The sequence below is a fragment of the Salvelinus fontinalis genome, chromosome 31 (genome assembly GCF_029448725.1).
Source record: "Salvelinus fontinalis isolate EN_2023a chromosome 31, ASM2944872v1, whole genome shotgun sequence".
Classification (NCBI taxonomy): domain Eukaryota; kingdom Metazoa; phylum Chordata; class Actinopteri; order Salmoniformes; family Salmonidae; genus Salvelinus; species Salvelinus fontinalis.
Genome location: NC_074695.1, coordinates 35,786,972 through 35,804,781, shown reverse-complemented (window position 1 = coordinate 35,804,781; position 17,810 = coordinate 35,786,972). Strand labels below are relative to the sequence as shown.

The window sequence follows — 17,810 nt, the reverse complement described above, 5'->3', positions numbered from 1 at the left end:
GTTTTACACTGAAAATGGTTAGAAAAACGTATGCAGATGTAGAAAATGAGTAATTATATACATTTTAATCCTACCCAAGAACACCCGGTGGCAATAGAAGTTCCCATGTTGCATATTCATACTTGTATCCTTTCCTTTTTTTAAAAGCCAACCTTCTTCTTTTTGATTTCCCATTTTAATTTCTTCATTTTGTTGGGAACCTCTTTGGTTTGTTTCCTGTTTTGTTTTTTCAAGGATGGCGACTCTGATAGTGGCGATGACTCAGATAAGAGGTCTTGTGAGGAAAGCTGGAGACTGATCACCTCCCTGAGGGAAAAGCTGCCTCCTAGCAAGCTGCAGTCCATAGTCAGAAAGTGTGGCTTGCCCAGCAGTGGGAAGCGTCGGGAGCCTGTGAAAATGTACCAGGTTCCCCAGCACCGACGCATCACCAAGGACGCCAAGTGGGTCACCATCTCGGACCTGAAGATCCAGGCAGTGAAGGAGATCTGCTACGAGGTGGCCCTCAACGACTTCCGCCACACACGCCAGGAGATAGAGGCCCTGGCCATCGTCAAGATGAAGGAGCTGTGCGCCGCCTACGGCAAGAAGGACCCCAACGAGCGGGACTCGTGGCGGGCAGTGGCCAGGGACGTGTGGGACACGGTCGGGGTAGGCGATGAACGCATCGAGGATGTTCTCACCAACGGTAATGGGGGAAGAGGCGGAGGGGGAGCAGGTGGGGTGGCTGACCCCATGGATGACCTCAAGGTGCACATTGACAAGCTGGAGGACATTCTGCATGAGGTGAAGAAGCAGAACAACATGAAGGATGTGGAAATCCGTGCCCTCAGGAACAAGATGGTCAAGATGGAGAAAGTTCTGCCACTCATCACCCCAGAGGGTCAGACTTCCAGCCCGCCTACCACCAGCCCCCCTGCTAGCGCCCCCAGAACCCCTAGTCCTCGTGAGGGCCGACCCCTGGTGCAGGCCGACGGGGAGGAGGGCGAACTGCAAACTGCGGGTGACGACTCCACCCTCCGCCGGGGCCATATGCGCTGGATGCGGCAGGAGCAGGTGCGCCTGAAGAGTCTCCAGCAGCAGGAGATCACCAAGCAGCTTCGCCGGCAGAGCGGCCCCCACCGCTTCATCCCGCCGGAGGACCGCAAGCTCCGCTTCCCGTTCCGAAGCAATCCCACGCACCGCAACTCCTGGAGTCCCGGCACCCACATTATCATCACCGACGAGCGGGTCATTGAGCTGAAGGTGCCAAAAGAGGCCTTTGAAGAGGAGGGGGGGTGTCAGGTGCAGGCTGAGGAGGGGGGAGAGCCCGGAGAGAGAATAGTGACTCCTGTTATTCAAGCCACCTACCCCCAACAGCCGAGCCCCTCCCCGCAGCCACGCAGATGTAAAGACCTGGAGCAGGGCCAAGGCCAAAGCCAGGGCCAGAGACAAAGCCATAGAAACCACCAGCAGCAACAGCATCAGCAGTCCCATGAACGAAGCCGCAGCAACTCCTTCAACCACCGCCGAAATTCTGGTTCCATGGACCGCCGATCCTCCGGCTCCATGGAGTCCTTGCAGTACTCTGATAAGGGCAGGAAGCAGCAGCAGGCCTTCTATCAACCCCGGCACCACTACCAAAACCAACAGGCCCAACCACACCACCAACAGCCCTGCCACTACAACAGCATGTCCTATGGCGCCAACACCAACTTCACTAGTTACCAGAAATATCCCCAAACTGACCAAGCCAACCATCAAAGCAATTTTCAGGCACCACCTCGAATGCGCAGGCAAATGTCTGCCCCTAATCTGAAGGATCTGAAGGCTAGCCGAGAGACGGCAGTGTGAGATGGGGCTAGTGGGAATGAGAAATTCTGTACTTTAGTAGACAAACGCATTACAGATCACAACACCTCAGAATAATTGTCCACAGTGAGACAAACAGCTAGAACTGTGACTCTTTTTGCACTTGAACAGTGTGTTGGTTGATCCAAATTTCAATGGTATGTGTATAATGAAAGCACAATTGACCATTTCAATTGCATAATCTATCTATGCCCTTCCTCCTGTATCTGTTGTGCTGCACTGGTTGCTATTTCAACATATGCAAATGAGGAGAGCTGTTGTAAGGAATCAAAGCCAACACAAGATAATGGGACTTTTTGTGTCATCCTTTTTAAATAATGATACATCATCATACATTTTTTTATTTGTTCAGACAAATGATTTTCATGGTTGATCATCTGCATTTTACACTGTTTGCAGTTTTAGTTTTGGTTTATAATGAATGTTATTTTAGCTATTATAAAGATTAAGCCTTGGCTAGGGCAAACAGGGTTGTTTCTAAATCCTTAGTTCAAGCCCTTTACCTTGACATCTACAAAGTGCCCAACATGTACAGTCAAACAGTATTTACTCTCTTCCTTACGAAACCCAACTCCAGGAAAAATAACATTAAATATTCTCACCCTTTTATTTAATTTGATACACTAACCGGATCTGGCAAGTGTACATTTACAATGTTTGTTATACATTTCGGGACAGTAAGTGTTCTATCATAATTTACCATGTCACATTTGAATGGTTTTTACATTGACCTGTTGTATCGATATGGAAGTTAGCAGCTAATTAAGCTACACATCAAAGTGACTGTGTAATACAATATAATCTGTATGTAAATTAGATTATGCATTCATTGTGAATTAATTTACTGTGCACCACCAACACTTGACTGCCTTTTGAAAATGAAGACTGATAGAATGGAATCAAAGAAGTGCCTTAATGATTCACTAACACGTCATTAACATTGCTTCTGCATTTACAATCTGGTATCAAAGACATTCATTGGCTCTGTCTCCCTATAACTTTTTGATTCAGTTTTCACACTTGCCTACAGAAAGCATACTAAAGGAATACCTTAAATTGCCCTATACTTGTAACCACTAGTGCTGAAAATTTACCAAATTAATGAGATTGGGGGGACAATGCCTTATTATTCCTTTTGGCCACCATGAGTAAAACAATGTAAGCCTCTTGTCTTCATAGTTAGTGTAAATGAAAGGAAACAGGTATTTTTATTTAAGATATGCGACTGCCACCGTACATTGTATTTACAAAACTCAATTGCACTTCCTTAAGTCATGAAGAAGTTGTACTCTAAATCATATTACAAAAAAGTGAGATAATATGGACAGATCTGTCTTAAGCACCGGGGTTTTTTTGTACTATATTGTTTGAGATGTAGATGTTGATTTAATGATATCTAGCGGAACATCATTCTGTTAAGACCAACTGCCGCACATTGAATTTAAAAGGGTCTTGCTTTTCCCACGGGGATGTGTTCTATGTATAGTACTATAACTGGTTGTGTCCCAAATGGCAGTCTTTTTCCTCCTTAGTGCACTACTTTTGATCATAGGAGTCTGGTCAAAAGAAGTGCACTATGTAGGGAATAGGGTGCCATTCGGGAAAGAGCCTGTGGATTCTGGGTAATGTTTTAGATTACCATTTATTTATCTCTGGTTCAGTGACTCAGACCCACAAAATGCAGCTTCTTAGGGAGAGGATGTCCAACCAAGGGTTACCATGGTTTCAAAAGAATCACCCTCAAAAACTTGGGAGTAACACAACGAATGAAAGTCATTGCATATTTCAGGAGAAGCATCCATGTCCAATTGGATTTGACTCGAACATGTGATTTAATAAATTGTGGGCTAGTAAGTTTGTAAATCTCACTTTCTACTTAATGTGCAGTACATTTTGCTGTTGTAAATACATGACACATTGAATGCCATTTCCATCTGTAAAGAATGGAATATGTACACATCTTCTTCGGTTTCCCACACATTCATTCTTAAGGATTAGTTTAGCGATATGAACACCGCCCTGCAACAACAATTTATCTGATACCATGCATTTATCTCTATCAATTACACTGTGTAACTCTGTTGACAGACTTCAAATGAGATAATTATTTCTTCATGAGTTTGCCACTGATGCTGTTAGTCGACTCTCTTCTCTTCTGAGTGAGTTAAGTATTCTTATCTCCTATACCTTAATAGCTTACTTCGCTGCCTATGCCTGAAGAGAACCTTGTGATTTCCAAATGCAATGGCCAACGCCGATCTCTAAATGACTTTCTTTAAAGAAAACGTTTAATTCAGGATGCTTAGAGATTTGTGATGTGCATTGGCCTATCTGAGCTACAGTATGTTATTGATAACTGAAGATAACAGAATAATATAAAGTTCTCAAACTATTTACTCTACCTTTTGTGTGTAACGCAAACCAAATGGCAAAAATCTATAGGACATTTTCTTTAACCGTTTGCTTTCTTTCCATTTAAAAAGTGCTCTTGCTTCATGACTATTTTTGCATGCCTTCAAGTCAATGCTCCAATAAATAATGTTATTTAACGCATGCATCCGGTGCTGACAGCTTCTCAAAATATTGCCTGGAGAGCTGGAAGAGTAGTCAATGAAATGGACAATGTACAGCTATATTGTTCGTTTGAAATGTATGTCATGTTAGTGTCTGGTCAGTGTTGTTAGTCTATCTGAATATGAAATGAAGTGCCTCGTTATGGCTGTGTATCAAGTTGTTGCCTCGTAAAAGGCTAGTACTTTGTGCAAAAAATATTGGAACTTCATTGTTCACAGGTTTTATCAAGGATATAATGCATACGTTTGTGTTGCTGGAGATCTATTTTCGAAGTATGACTGAAATAAAATGTTACAAATGCAGTTAAAGATGCAGGCCGTTGCTTGGTGTTCAACTTGTTTACTTAAATTAATCTTACTGGTTTTCCCCCCAAAAAATCTAAAATTTCTCAAAGGCCAAGCAGCCTCGTGTGAATTGATATTGAACATTTGGCTGTAAATTAAATAAGATCTGAGGGAGGGATCTCATGATACTCGTATCAGCATACTATTAAGTATCATGGCATGAAAACAAAGCTTGAAATTGCTGAGGAAAACAGTTCTACTGTTGGAAACAAACAACCTGAGGTTGTCATCTACACACTAGCTAGGTTTCCATCCAATTAGCGACAGATTCTCATGTGAATATTCTAAAATCAGTATAAAGAAAATATGCAATGTTTTTCCACCAAACGGAATTGTTGCAGAAACAAATCAGTGTGTGATTTAAGTAGTGCCCACAAAATGTACTTTTTCGCTTAAATGTACATGTGCCGATTAAAAATCTAAAATTCAATGTGTTTCCATCGCATTTTCAACTGATCGTTTTGTTGCAAACTATTGAGTTAAATAGCAAATGTGCCTACTCTGATTTTGGGAAGTGCGCTACAGTTCGCAGTGTGGGTAGGCTGTGCGGCCAGGTATGCTAGTCGACATGACGAGATTATTATGGATACGAGCGAGAATATTTATTTGTCAACGATAGACAAGCATCCATAATCAGATCCCACCATGTCGAACGAACACATGATCTGGCGGCATTTATAAAATTGTTCCCGAAACTTCCAGTTTCCATAACAGCTGTTGTGATTTTATTTTGTTCGGTATGACTTTACTCGCATAAAAACTGTTGATTGAAACGTGGTTACTGTTATATAAAGCACATTCTATATGACCATATACTACTGTATGTTCCGTCTTTTTTGTGTTATCGAGTATCAGAAAAACATATAGCTTAATTAATCTAATAACCTCGATAGTTCATAAATGAATGTCCACAACAGTTATCCATTTCTTGAATTAAATGGTTAATTGACCCAGAACTCACACAGGCAACTGTTTAGACGTAGTTTACGCCAAATAAATCAACAACCGGTATCTTAACTCACTAATTTGACGCACTGTAAGAGTAGAGTAGTCATGATTTATGCAGACACAGTTCAGGCTCCAGTACTTGATTTGATGAAGGCTGATTGCATTTTTTTTTTTTAATGGTTTATGTTTAGAATTCGAATTACATAGCATGATACATCACACAAAGGACTACACATTGTCTTCATTATTAGAATATTATTTGTTAGCCATGCTCTGCTATTACCACAAAATAGTGCTTTTTGGTTTGTTTTTACAAAATACACCAAGTACGTGCAGTTTGAAATAATGATATTCAAAAAAGTTTTTCCCAAAGAAAGTTCATTCTTTCTGTTAGACCTGAGGATAGTAATTGTTGCTTCAAACTTTAAGAAATGTACCTTTAAACACCTTTAACTTGTGGTTTTCCAGATGTTAATGGAAGTGAGAAATTTAGGTTTTTCACTTTAATCATTTCTATGTGATGATATACTTTGAACATACCATCACCACATTTCCATCTTAACATACTGTACACCTTGACAGAGTGTATATAAGAAGCTATTATGAATTAGATTTAAAGTCCGATTTTTCATATGAAATCCAAGCATATCATACCTGCAATATAAGATTGAAGGGGATATAGTACATGCAAATAAGAGTAGTTTCCTGTTAAAAGTTGTAGAAATACTTATTACCAATTATATTTTAAAATATTATCTTAATTGGAGAGACATTTTTTTGGTCTTTGTATAGGTGGACTCAACATAGATAAAGAGAGTCTTTGAGACCCAAATGGCACCCTATTCCCTGTATAGTAGGGCTAGGATGATACATTTTTGGGGGAGGTAGTTCAGCTTTAATATTGCAGATAGAATGTGGCTTCCATCAATGTAATTGTCTGCATCATTTCCAATCCCCCATATATAATTTTTGGTAAATATATACAGTACCAGTCAAAAGTTTGGACACACCTACTCATTCAAGGGTTTTTCTTTATTTTCACCATTTTCTACATAGTAGAATAATAGAGAAGACATCAAATCTATGAAATGACCATATGGAATCATGTAGTAACCAAAAAAGTGTTAAACAAATGAAAATATATTTGAGATTCTTCAAAGTAGCCAACCTTTGCCTTAGTGATAGCTTTGCACACTCTAGGTATTCTCTCAACCAGGCTCACCTGGAATGCTTCTCCAAAAGTCTTGAAGGAGTTCCCGAATATGCTGAGCAATTGTTGGCTGCTTTTCCTTCACTCTGCGGTCCAACTCATCCATAACCACCTCTATTGGGTTGAGGTTGGGTGTTTGTGGAGGCCAGGTCATCTGATCCAGCACTCCATCACTCCCCTTCTTGGTAAAATAGCCCTTACAATGGCCGGAGGTGTTTTGGGTCATTGTCCTCTTGAAAAACAGATGATAGTCCCACTACGTGCAAACCAGATGGAATGGCATATCGCTGCAGAATGCTGTGGTAGCCATGCTGGTTTAGTGTGCCTTGAATTCTAAATAAATCAGTCTCACCAGCAAAGCACCATCACACCTCCTCCTCCATGCTTCACGGTGGGAACCACACATGCGGAGAGCATCCGTTCACCTACTCTGTGTCTCACAAAGACATGAAGGTTGGAACCAAAAATCTCAAGTTTGGACTCATCAGACCAAAGGAAGTATTTTTATCGGCTACTTGAACTCTGTGAAGCATTTATTTGGGCTGACATTTCAGAGGCTCGTAACTCAAATGAACTTATCCTCTGCAGCAGAGGTAACTCTGGGTCTTCCTTTCCTGTGGTGGTCCTCATGAGAGCCAGTTTCATCATAGTGCTTGATGGTTTTTGCAACTGCACTTGAAGAAACTTTCAAAGTTCTTGAAATGGTAGGGATTGACTGACCTTCATGTCTTAAAGTAATGATGGACTGTCATTTCTCTTTGCTTATTTGAGCTGTTCCTGCCATAATATGGACTTGTTCTTTTACCAAATAGGGCTATCTTCTGTATACCCTCCCTACCTTCACAACACAACTAATTGGCTCACATGCATAAAGACGGAAAGAAATTCCACAAATGAACTTTTAACTAGGCACACCTGTTAATTGAAATTAATTCCAGGTGTCTACCTCATGAAGCTGGTTGAGAGAATGCAAAGAGTGTGCAAAGCTGTCATCAAGGCAAAGGATGGCTACTTTGAAGAATCTCAAATGCATAAAATATATTTGGATTTGTTTAACACTTTTTTTGGTTACTACATGATTCCATGTGTTATTTCATAGTTTTGATGTCTTCTATTATTCTACAATGTAAAAATTAAATTGAACCCTTGAATGAGTAGGTGTGTCCAAACATTTGACTGGTAGTGTGTGTGTGTACACACATACTACCGTTCAAAAGTTTGGGGTCACTTAGAAATGTCTGTTTTTGTAGGGAAACACTTTTTTTTTTTTTGTCCATAAAAATAACATCAAATTGAACAGAAATACAGTGTAGACATTGTTAATCTTGTAAATGACTTTTGTAGCTGGAAATGGCAGATTTTTTGTGGATTATCTACATAGGTGTACAGAGGCCCATTATCAGCAACCATCACTCCTGTGTTCCAATGGCACGTTGTGTTAGCTAATCCAAGTTTTTATAATTTTAAAAGGCTAATTGATCATTAGAAAACCCTTTTTGCAATTATGTTAACACAGCTGGAAACTGTTGTCTTGATTAAAGAAGCAATAAAACTGTCCTTCTTTAGACTAGTTGAGTATCGGGAGCATCAGCAATTGTGGGTTCGATTACAGGCTCAAAATGGCCAGAAACTTCCCGGAGTCGCCTCTTCACTGTTGACGTTGAGACTGGTATTTTGCGGGTACTATTTAATGAATCTGCCAGTTAAGGACTTGTGAGGCGTCTGTTTCTCAAACTAGACACTCTAATGTACTTGTACTCTTGCTCAGTTGTGCACCGGGGCCTCCCACTACTCTTTCTATTCTGGTTAGAGCCACTTTGCGCTGTTCTGTGAAGGGAGTAGTACACAGCGTTATACCAGATCTTCAATTTCTTGTCAATTTCCCGCATGGAATAGCCTTCATTTCTCAGAACAAGAATGGACTGACGAGTTTCAGAAAACTTATTTTTTTTCTGGATATTTTATATTTTAAGCCATTTTTCCCGCCAAAGAGAGGAGTCACAAAAAGCACAAATAGAGAAAATTAATCACTAACCTTTGATCTTCATCAGATGACACTCATAGGACTTCATGTTACACAATACATGTATGTTTTGTTCGGTAAAGTTCATATTTATATCCCATAATCTTATTTTACATTTGCGTGTTAGATTCAGTAATTCCAAAACATGCAGTGATATTGCAGAGAGCCATATGAATTCACAGAAATACTCATAAATGTTGATGAAAATACAGCTATTATACATGAAACTTTAGATACACTTCTCCTTAATGCAACCGCTGTGTCAGATTTCTAAAAAACTTTACGGGAAAAGCATAATCTGAGAACAGCGCTCAGATTCCAAACCAGCCAGAGAAATCTCCGCCATGTTGGGTAGTAACGTTATTCATAAATAGCATTAGAAATATTCACTTACCTTTGATGATCTTCATCAGAATGCACTCCCAGGAATTGCAGTTCCACAATAAATGCTTGTTTTGTTCGATAATGTCCATCATTTATGTCCAATAGCTTCTTTTCTTAGGGCGTTTGGTAAACAATCCAAAAGCGCAATCTGGTCCATTCGGACGAAACGTTCAAAAAGTTATATTACAGGTCGAAGAAACTTGTCAAACTAAGTATAGAATCAATCTTTAGGATGTTTTTATCATAAAAGTTCAATAATGTTCCAACCGGAGAATTCCATTGTCTGTAGAAATGCACTGGAACGAGAGCAACCTCAAGTGAAAGCGCATGACTGAGAACGAGGTTGTTGGCAGACCCCTTAGTAAAACAGCTCCCATCCGGCCCCCCTTCACATGAGAAGCATGAAACCACGTTCTAGAGACGGTTGACATCTAGTGGAAGCCTTAGGAAGTGAAAAATAACTCATATCCCACTGTGTATTTGATAGGGGTGAGTTCAAAAACTACAAACCTCAGATTTCCCACTTCCTGTTTGGATTTTTTCTCAGGTTTTTGCCTGCCATTTGAGTTCTGTTATACTCACAGACATCATTCAAACAGTTTTAGAAACGTAAGAGTGGTTTCTATCCAATACTACTACTAATATGCATATATTAGCATTTGGGACTGAGTAGGAGGCAGTTCACTCTCGGCACGCTATTCATCCGAAAGTGAAAATGCTGCCCCCTATCCCAAACAAGTTAATGATCAATTAGCCTTTTAAAATGATAAACTTGGATTAGCTAACGCAATGTGCCATTGGAACACAGGAGTGATGGTTGCTGATAATGGGCCTCTGTACGCCTATGTAGATAATCCATTAAAAATCAGCCGTTTCCAGTCATTTACAACATGAACAATGTCTATACTGTATTTCTGATCAATTTCATGTTTTTTCGATGGACAAAAAATGTGCTTTCTTTCAAAAACTTCTAAGTGACCCCAAACTTTTGAATGGTTATATATACACTGCTCAAAAAAATAAAGGGAACACTTAAACAACACAATGTAACTCCAAGTCAATCACGCTTCTGTGAAATCAAACTGTCCACTTAGGAAGCAACACTGATTGACAATAAATTTCACATGCTGTTGTGCAAATGGTATAGACAAAAGGTGGAAATTATAGGCAATTAGCAAGACACCCCCAATAAAGGAGTGATTCTGCAGGTGGTGACCACAGACCACTTCTCAGTTCCTATGCTTCCTGGCTGATGTTTTGGTCACTTTTGAATGCTGGCGGTGCTCTCACTCTAGTGGTAGCATGAGACGGATTCTACAACCCACACAAGTGGCTCAGGTAGTGCAGCTCATGCAGGATGGCACATCAATGCGAGCTGTGGCAAGAAGGTTTGCTGTGTCTGTCAGCGTAGTGTCCAGAGCATGGAGGTGCTACCAGGAGACAGGCAAGTGGACAGTTTGATTTCACAGAAGTGTGATTGACTTGGAGTTACATTGTGGTGTTTAAGTGTTCCCTTTATTTTTTTGAGCAGTGTATATATGTAACAGATGTATAATGTACTCTCCATGCGTTGTGTTTTCTCAAAATAATTAACTTCGGCCAGTAGTCCCAGTTGAGCATCATTTATTTCTGTTGCTGTTGTTAAATGGGAAACAGCACGTTAGTTGTGCAGGGCTTAACAGTGTTGATGGCTGTCGATGGCAAAATCTGTAGCATGAAGACAACTGTGTTAGCCGTGACTTATGTGACCATGACATCGGTGTATGCTAGCTAACACAATTATTTACAGCAATCATATGCCAAAGCACATCCCAGAAAGCCCCTCAATCCCTAACCGGTACCATATACCCACACATGTATAGAATCAGTAACGTACAGCAAACTTGTACACATTGTAAAACAGAAAATAGAAAACAGTATTCAGAACGTGACCTACCCCTTGCATCACATTTTCATACTGGGAAGACCTGATGTTCGCGATCTCCCCCTATCTGCAAGCGGGGCCAATCACAACACCCCTTATTGTCATCAGAGTTGAACTAACCAATAAGAATGCTTGAACATCAAATACACATTTCTTTAGAGGCAAGTGGAAACATAACCAACCATGTTACATATATATATGTATATATATATATATATATATATATATATATATATATATATATATATATATATATCTTCCTAGTATCAAGGAAACAAAACATTTAACTCTGCCTTAATGTTGAAAACATTTACATTTACATTTTCTTTACATTTGCATTTATTTTCCAAGCCGTAGCACACAATATTGTACGTAGAGCAGGTTTTTAAAGGACCAAAGAGTTTGTTCTTCATGTTTTCATTACTTTCATTACAGTATAACATCCAACATTGAGTCTGTGTCTGCCTATTGGTGGGTAGTGCAGAGGTTGTGTGTGTGATATGAAAGGCGACATTGTTCCCCAGAAGACACTGAACAAAAAGCATGATGTCATCGGGACAACTCTGTCTCCTGCATGAACGACACCCCTCATTGGATGACATTAGACTCCGCTTCAACCAACCTCTCCAATCTACCAACCTTTTAGATAATTTAATGAATCAGTTTGATAAGTGCAAAATTAATGTTCTTTTCATTGTCACTTTGTGTTAGTATTACAGTTGCTAGGTTAGACAGTGAAATGGTTATGACGCTGAAATGTATCTCATGAAAAACGACGGTGGTGTGTGACTCCCAAGCTTACCCCTCTCATCCCTTTTCCCCATTAGTCTGGTTCACATGAAGGGCTAAACCAAGCAGAGTAGGACCGAGCTGGCCTGGTTACATATCAACCATAGTTGCTGGAAGATATAATGTGAAAAGGAAACATCTGAGCCAGCATAGTTTGTTTGGTCCTGTAGTGTGAATCAGGCAACCATCTATCTTGATCCCCGCAGGACATGCTAGCTCTGTCATGATTGTGGTGGTGTTGTTAATGATGGTGGTGGTGGTTTGGCCCTCCTGTCCTCCCGTCCTGTCTGTCCATTGGCTGACGGGCGGTGTCCGTTCTCTCCTCTCTGCCCTCTGCCGTGCTGTGCAGGTCTATGAGAGCAAGTTGCAGGAACTTCAGAAACAGGTGGAGACCTGTTCACTGGCTGTGGAGACGCCCGACGAAGAGGAAGATGAAGATGAGGAAGAGGAGGGTGCGTTCTTCTTTCAATCATGAGCAACAAGGAATAGAATTTCACTGCTGTTCATGAATCAGGGACCATATTCATAAAGCATCTCAGAGTAGGAGTGCTAATCTATGAAGAGGTCTCTCCTGTCCATGTGATCTTGTTCATTAGAACTCTGATATGCTTTATGAATACAGGCCCAAAAAGCCATTTCAATTAGTTAAATTGAACTTTTTTAATGTGGTCCTGTACTGCACCTGTGTGTGTTCTTTTCATGAGCAAAATGTGTGTTGTCATGTTGACTGCCCATAGAAATCACCCACTCATCAGAAAAGATTGATCAAGGTAACTGAACTCCAAGTAAAAGTCTTATGACTAATGATGAAACATTCCAGTCTTTCTAACCAGCACAACCACATACATTTACTAGTGTCCAAAACAACCCGCCAACATCCCAACATTGAACCCATGAACAATACTTAACGTGTTTATGTAAAGTTGCGTGTGTGTGTGCGTGGCTCTGCGTGTGCGTCTTGTGTGGATTTGAATATATTTGCCACTCTTTAACAATGTCCCCTATCCCCTGCAGTGCCCTGGACACAGCATGAGTTTGAGCTAGCGCAGTGGGCCTTCAGAAAATGGCGGTACCATCAGTTCACCTCGCTCCGCGACCAGCTGTGGGGCAATGCGGTCTACCTGAAGGAGGCCAACGCCATCAGTGTCGAATTAAAGAAGAAGGTAACTATTATCACAGTATACACTCCAATTCAGTTTAAAACCCAATTTAACCTGTCTAGTACACACGTTCCACTAGCGGAACCCCTCGACAACATTCTGCTGAAAAGGCAGCGCGGGGAATTCAAAAATATTTTTGGGAAATATGTCACTTTCACACATTAACAAGTCCAATACAACAAATGAAAGATAAACCTCTTGTTAATCTACCCATCGTGTCCGATTAAAAAAATATATTAAAAAATGCTTTACAGCGAAAACACAACATATGATTATGTTAGATCACCGCCAAGTCCAAAAAACACAGCCATTTTCCCAGCCAAAGATAGGAGTCACAAAAAGCAGAAATAGAGATAAAATGAATCACTAACCTTTGATGATCTTCATCAGATGACACTCATAGGACATCAGGTTACACAATACATGTATGTTTTGTTTGATAATGTGCATATTTATATCCAAAAATCTCAGTTTACATTGGCGCCATGTTCAGAAATGCCTCCAAAATATCCGGAGAAATTGCAGAGCCACATCAAATAACAGAAATACTCATCATAAACCTTGATGAAAGATACATGTTTTACATATAATTAAAGATACACTTGTTCTTAATGCAACCGCTGTGTCAGATTTAAAAAAAACTTTACGGAAAACGCAAACCATGCAATAATCTGAGACGGCGCTCAGATAGAAACAACATTTCTCCGCCATGTTGGAGTCAACAGAAATACGAAATTACATTATAAATATTCCCTTACCTTTGATCTTCATCAGAATGCACTCCCAGGAATCCTAGTTCCACAATAAATTGTTGTTTTGTTCGATAATGTCCATTATTTATGTCCAAGTAGCTACTTTTGTTAGCACGTTTAGTACACATGTCCAGGCGAACGTCGGACAAAAACTTCAAGAAGTTATATTACAGGTCGAATAAACTTGTCAAACTAAGTATAGAATCAATCTTTAGGATGTTGTTATCATAAATATTCAATAACGTTCCAACCGGAGAAATCCTTTGTGTCTATAGAAGTAATGGAACGCAAGTCGATATCATGTGGAATGTGCGTGACCAGGACCTGGCTCTCTGCCAGACCACTGACTCATTCCCCTCTTATTCAGCTCCACATCACAGTAGAGGCTTCATTCAAGGTTCTACAGACTGTTGACATCTAGTGGAAGACGTAGGAAGTGCAAACAGATCCATATCCCACTGGGAATTCAATAGGCGATGAGTTGAAAATCAACCAACCTCAGATATCCCACTTCCTGGTTGGATTTTTCTCAGGTTTTCACCTGCCATATGAGTTCTGTTATACTCACAGACATCATTCAAACAGTTTTAGAAACGTAAGAGTGTTTTCTATCCAATAGTAATAATAATATGCATCTGGTACAGAGTAGGAGGCAGTTCACTCTGGGCACGCTATTCATCCAAAGTGAAAATTCTGCCCCCTATCCCTATAAAACTCTTAATAATAATATTGAATATTGAGAAATATTATTATATTCTGAACAAAATTCTATCAAATTTGGTCCGGTTCCTGAAACGCATGTCCATTGGTGTTGGGAGGGGTTCGCATACACACCTAGTGTCAAAATAGCTGAGGCATTGGCTGCATAGCAATAGTTTTAAGTAGCTTCCTCTCCCTGTCTCCTCTCTATCTCCTCTGCATTTATGTGAAAACGCAGGATAGGTGAAAGTGGTAGATGCGTGCTGATCCGCTGAGCACAATGTCAATGTACACCATAGAAATATAATTACTAGAATGGGAATCCCAATTCAAGTCAATGTCATTATATTTACAGTACCAGTCAAGTTTGGACACACCTACTCATTCAAGGGTTTTTCATTGTAGAATAATAGTGAAGACAAAACCCAAAAAGTTTTAAACAAATCAAAATACATTTTAGATTCTTCGAAGTAGCCACCCTTTTCTTTGACAGCTTACAGCTTTGCACACTCTTGGCATTCTCTCAACCAGCTTCACCTGAAATGCTTTTCCAACAGTCTTGAAGGAGTTCCCACTTATGCTGAGCACTTGTTGGCTGATTTTCCTTCACTCTGCGTCCAACACATCTCAAACCGTCTCAATTAGGTTTAGGTCGGACGATTGTGGAGGCCAGGTCATCCGATGCAGCACTTCTTGGTCAAATAGCCCTTACACAGCCTGGATGTGTGTGTTGGGTCATTGTCCTGTTGGAAAAACAAATGATAGTCCCACTAAGCGCAAACCAGATGGATGGTGTATCGCTGCAGAATGCTGTGGTAGCCATGCTGGTTAAGTGTGCCTTGAATTCTAAATAAAGCACAGACAGTGTCACCATCAAAGCACACCATCAAACCACCTCCTCCATGCTTCACGGTGGGAACCACACATGCGGAGATCATCCGTTCACCTACCCTCCGTCTCACAAAGACACGGCGGTTGGAACCAAAAATCTCACATTTGGACTCATCAGACCCAAAGCCAGATTTCCACTGGTCTAATGTCCATTGCTCGTGTTTCTTGGTCCAAGCAAGTCTCGTCGTCTTATTGGTGTCCTTTAGTAGTGGTTACTTTGCAGCAATTCGACCATGAAGGCATGATTAACGCAGTCTCCTCTGAACAGTTGATGTTGTGTCTGTTGTTTTAACTCTGATGCATTTATTTGGGCTACAATCTGAGGTGCAGTTAACTCTAATGAACTTATTCTCTGCAGCAGAGGTAACTCTGGGTCTTCCTTTCCTGTGGCCGTCCTCATGAGAGCCAGTTTCATCATAGCACTTGATAGTTTTTGCAATTGCATTTGAATATACTTTTAACGTTCTTGAAATTTTCCTCATTGATTGACCTTCATGTCTTAAGGTAATGATGGACTGTCGTTTCTCTTTGCTTATTTGAGCTGTTCTTGCCATAATATGGACTTGGTCTTTTACCAAATAGGGCTATCTTCTGTATACCACCCCTACCTTGTCACAACACAACCGATTTGGCTCAAACACATTAAGAAGGAAAGAAATTCCACAAATGAACTTTTAACTAGGCACACCTGTTAATTGAAATGCATTCCAGGTGACTACCTGATGAAGCTGGCTGAGAGAATGCCAAGCGTGTGCAAAGCTGTCAAGGCAAAAGGTGGCTACTTTGAAGAATCTCAAATATAAAATAGATTTTGATTTAACACTTTAACACTTTTCATTCCATATGTGTTATTTCATAGTGTTGATGTCTTCACTATTATTCTACAATGTACAACATTTTATAAAGATTGAAAAACCCTTGAATGAGTAGGTGTTCTAAAACTTTTGACTGGTACTGTACATGAGATGTCACAGGGAAGGACACCACAATGTTTCAAATCAGCAGCGATGGACACTCACGTTTTATGAGTATCAATCGCAACAATACATTCCATGAAGAGGATCGTGGGAGAAAAAGCTGAACACAACCCTTCAAATTATGGATGTTGATCTTTGAGATGAAGATGAACACATGGTATGCGTCCCAAATGGACCCTATTCCTTTTATAGTGCACTACTGTTGACCAGAGCTCCCTGGGTGCCATTTGGGACGCAGATATGGAATGTGAGATAAATTGGAGAAGCCTGCGGTCACCGTACTGTTGACGGTCTGTATGGACGTGTCCCAAATGGCTCCCTATATAGTGCACTACTTTTGACCCCTAGTAGAGAACTATATAGGGAATTGGGTACCATTTGGGGGGGGGGGGGGTGGTTTGCCTGATCTAGAGGAGCTTGTCTATACTCAGAATAGAAATCACATGTCAGGTTGTAGGAGCAGGCTGATGGATGGTGGAGGGGAAAGGACTTTCAGGTTTCCTACTGCTCTTTATTTATCACAAGCTTCTACTCTCCTATTATTTATGCCCTTTGGTGTTCTTTTCTTGAACATATTACCTCAGGCTGGACTCCACCCCCGCCTTCCTTTTTAACCTCTCCTTCTCCACCTCCCCCATCTTTCAGGTGCAGTTCCAGTTCGTATTGCTGACGGACACCTTGTACTCACCGCTTCCCCCGGAGCTGTCGCCCCCCGAGCTGGAGAAGGAGCGTGGCTCACGCCCGTTCCCCCGCACCGTGGTGGCTGTTGAGATACAGGACCTGAAAAATGGCGCCACGCACTACTGGTCCCTGGAGAAGCTCAAGTAAGACCCTGGGTCATGTTCATTAGGGCACACTGTAGCAAAATCGTTTTGCAATACATTTTACATACTGAGACAAGGATATCCCTACCGGCCAAACCCTCCCTAACCCGGACGACGCTATGCCAATTGTGCGTCGCCCCACGGACCTCCCGGTTGCGGCCGGGACAGAGCCTGGGACAGAGCCCGCGACAGAGCCTGGGCGCAAACCCAGCCCAGCCTGGGCACGAACCCAGAGACTCTGGTGGCGCAGCTAGCACTGCGATGCAGTGCCCTAGACCACTGCTCCACCCGGGAGGCTGGCGCATTACTTTGGATGTTACGATGATCAATTACACAGGTTTCAATTCACTTCCTGAATTGAGTTGATTTGGATTCATATGATATTGCCACAGCTTACCTTGATTTTCATGCCCACTTATGATATCCGTGATGCCATCCCTCTTTGCATCCTTAAGGGAGGTGT

At 41.1% G+C, this 17,810-nt stretch overlaps 1 protein-coding gene across 14 annotated transcripts in view; it reads left to right on the top strand.

Moving 5' to 3' along the window:
- kif1b (kinesin family member 1B) overlaps positions 1-17,810 on the top strand; it is a 120,977-nt gene that overhangs the window by 67,453 nt on the left and 35,714 nt on the right. For 7 of the 14 annotated variants that reach the window (XM_055892375.1, XM_055892382.1, XM_055892378.1 and 4 more), the window contains 4 exons: positions 12,394-12,496; positions 12,782-12,814; positions 13,059-13,207; positions 17,169-17,347. In XM_055892375.1, coding sequence (XP_055748350.1) covers positions 12,394-12,496; positions 12,782-12,814; positions 13,059-13,207; positions 17,169-17,347 — 464 coding nt within the window. Of the gene's footprint in view, positions 1-234; positions 4,725-12,393; positions 12,497-12,781; positions 12,815-13,058; positions 13,208-17,168; positions 17,348-17,810 lie in introns of those variants that run through there. The other 7 variants (XM_055892386.1, XM_055892383.1, XM_055892381.1 and 4 more) reach the window with 2 other exon arrangements.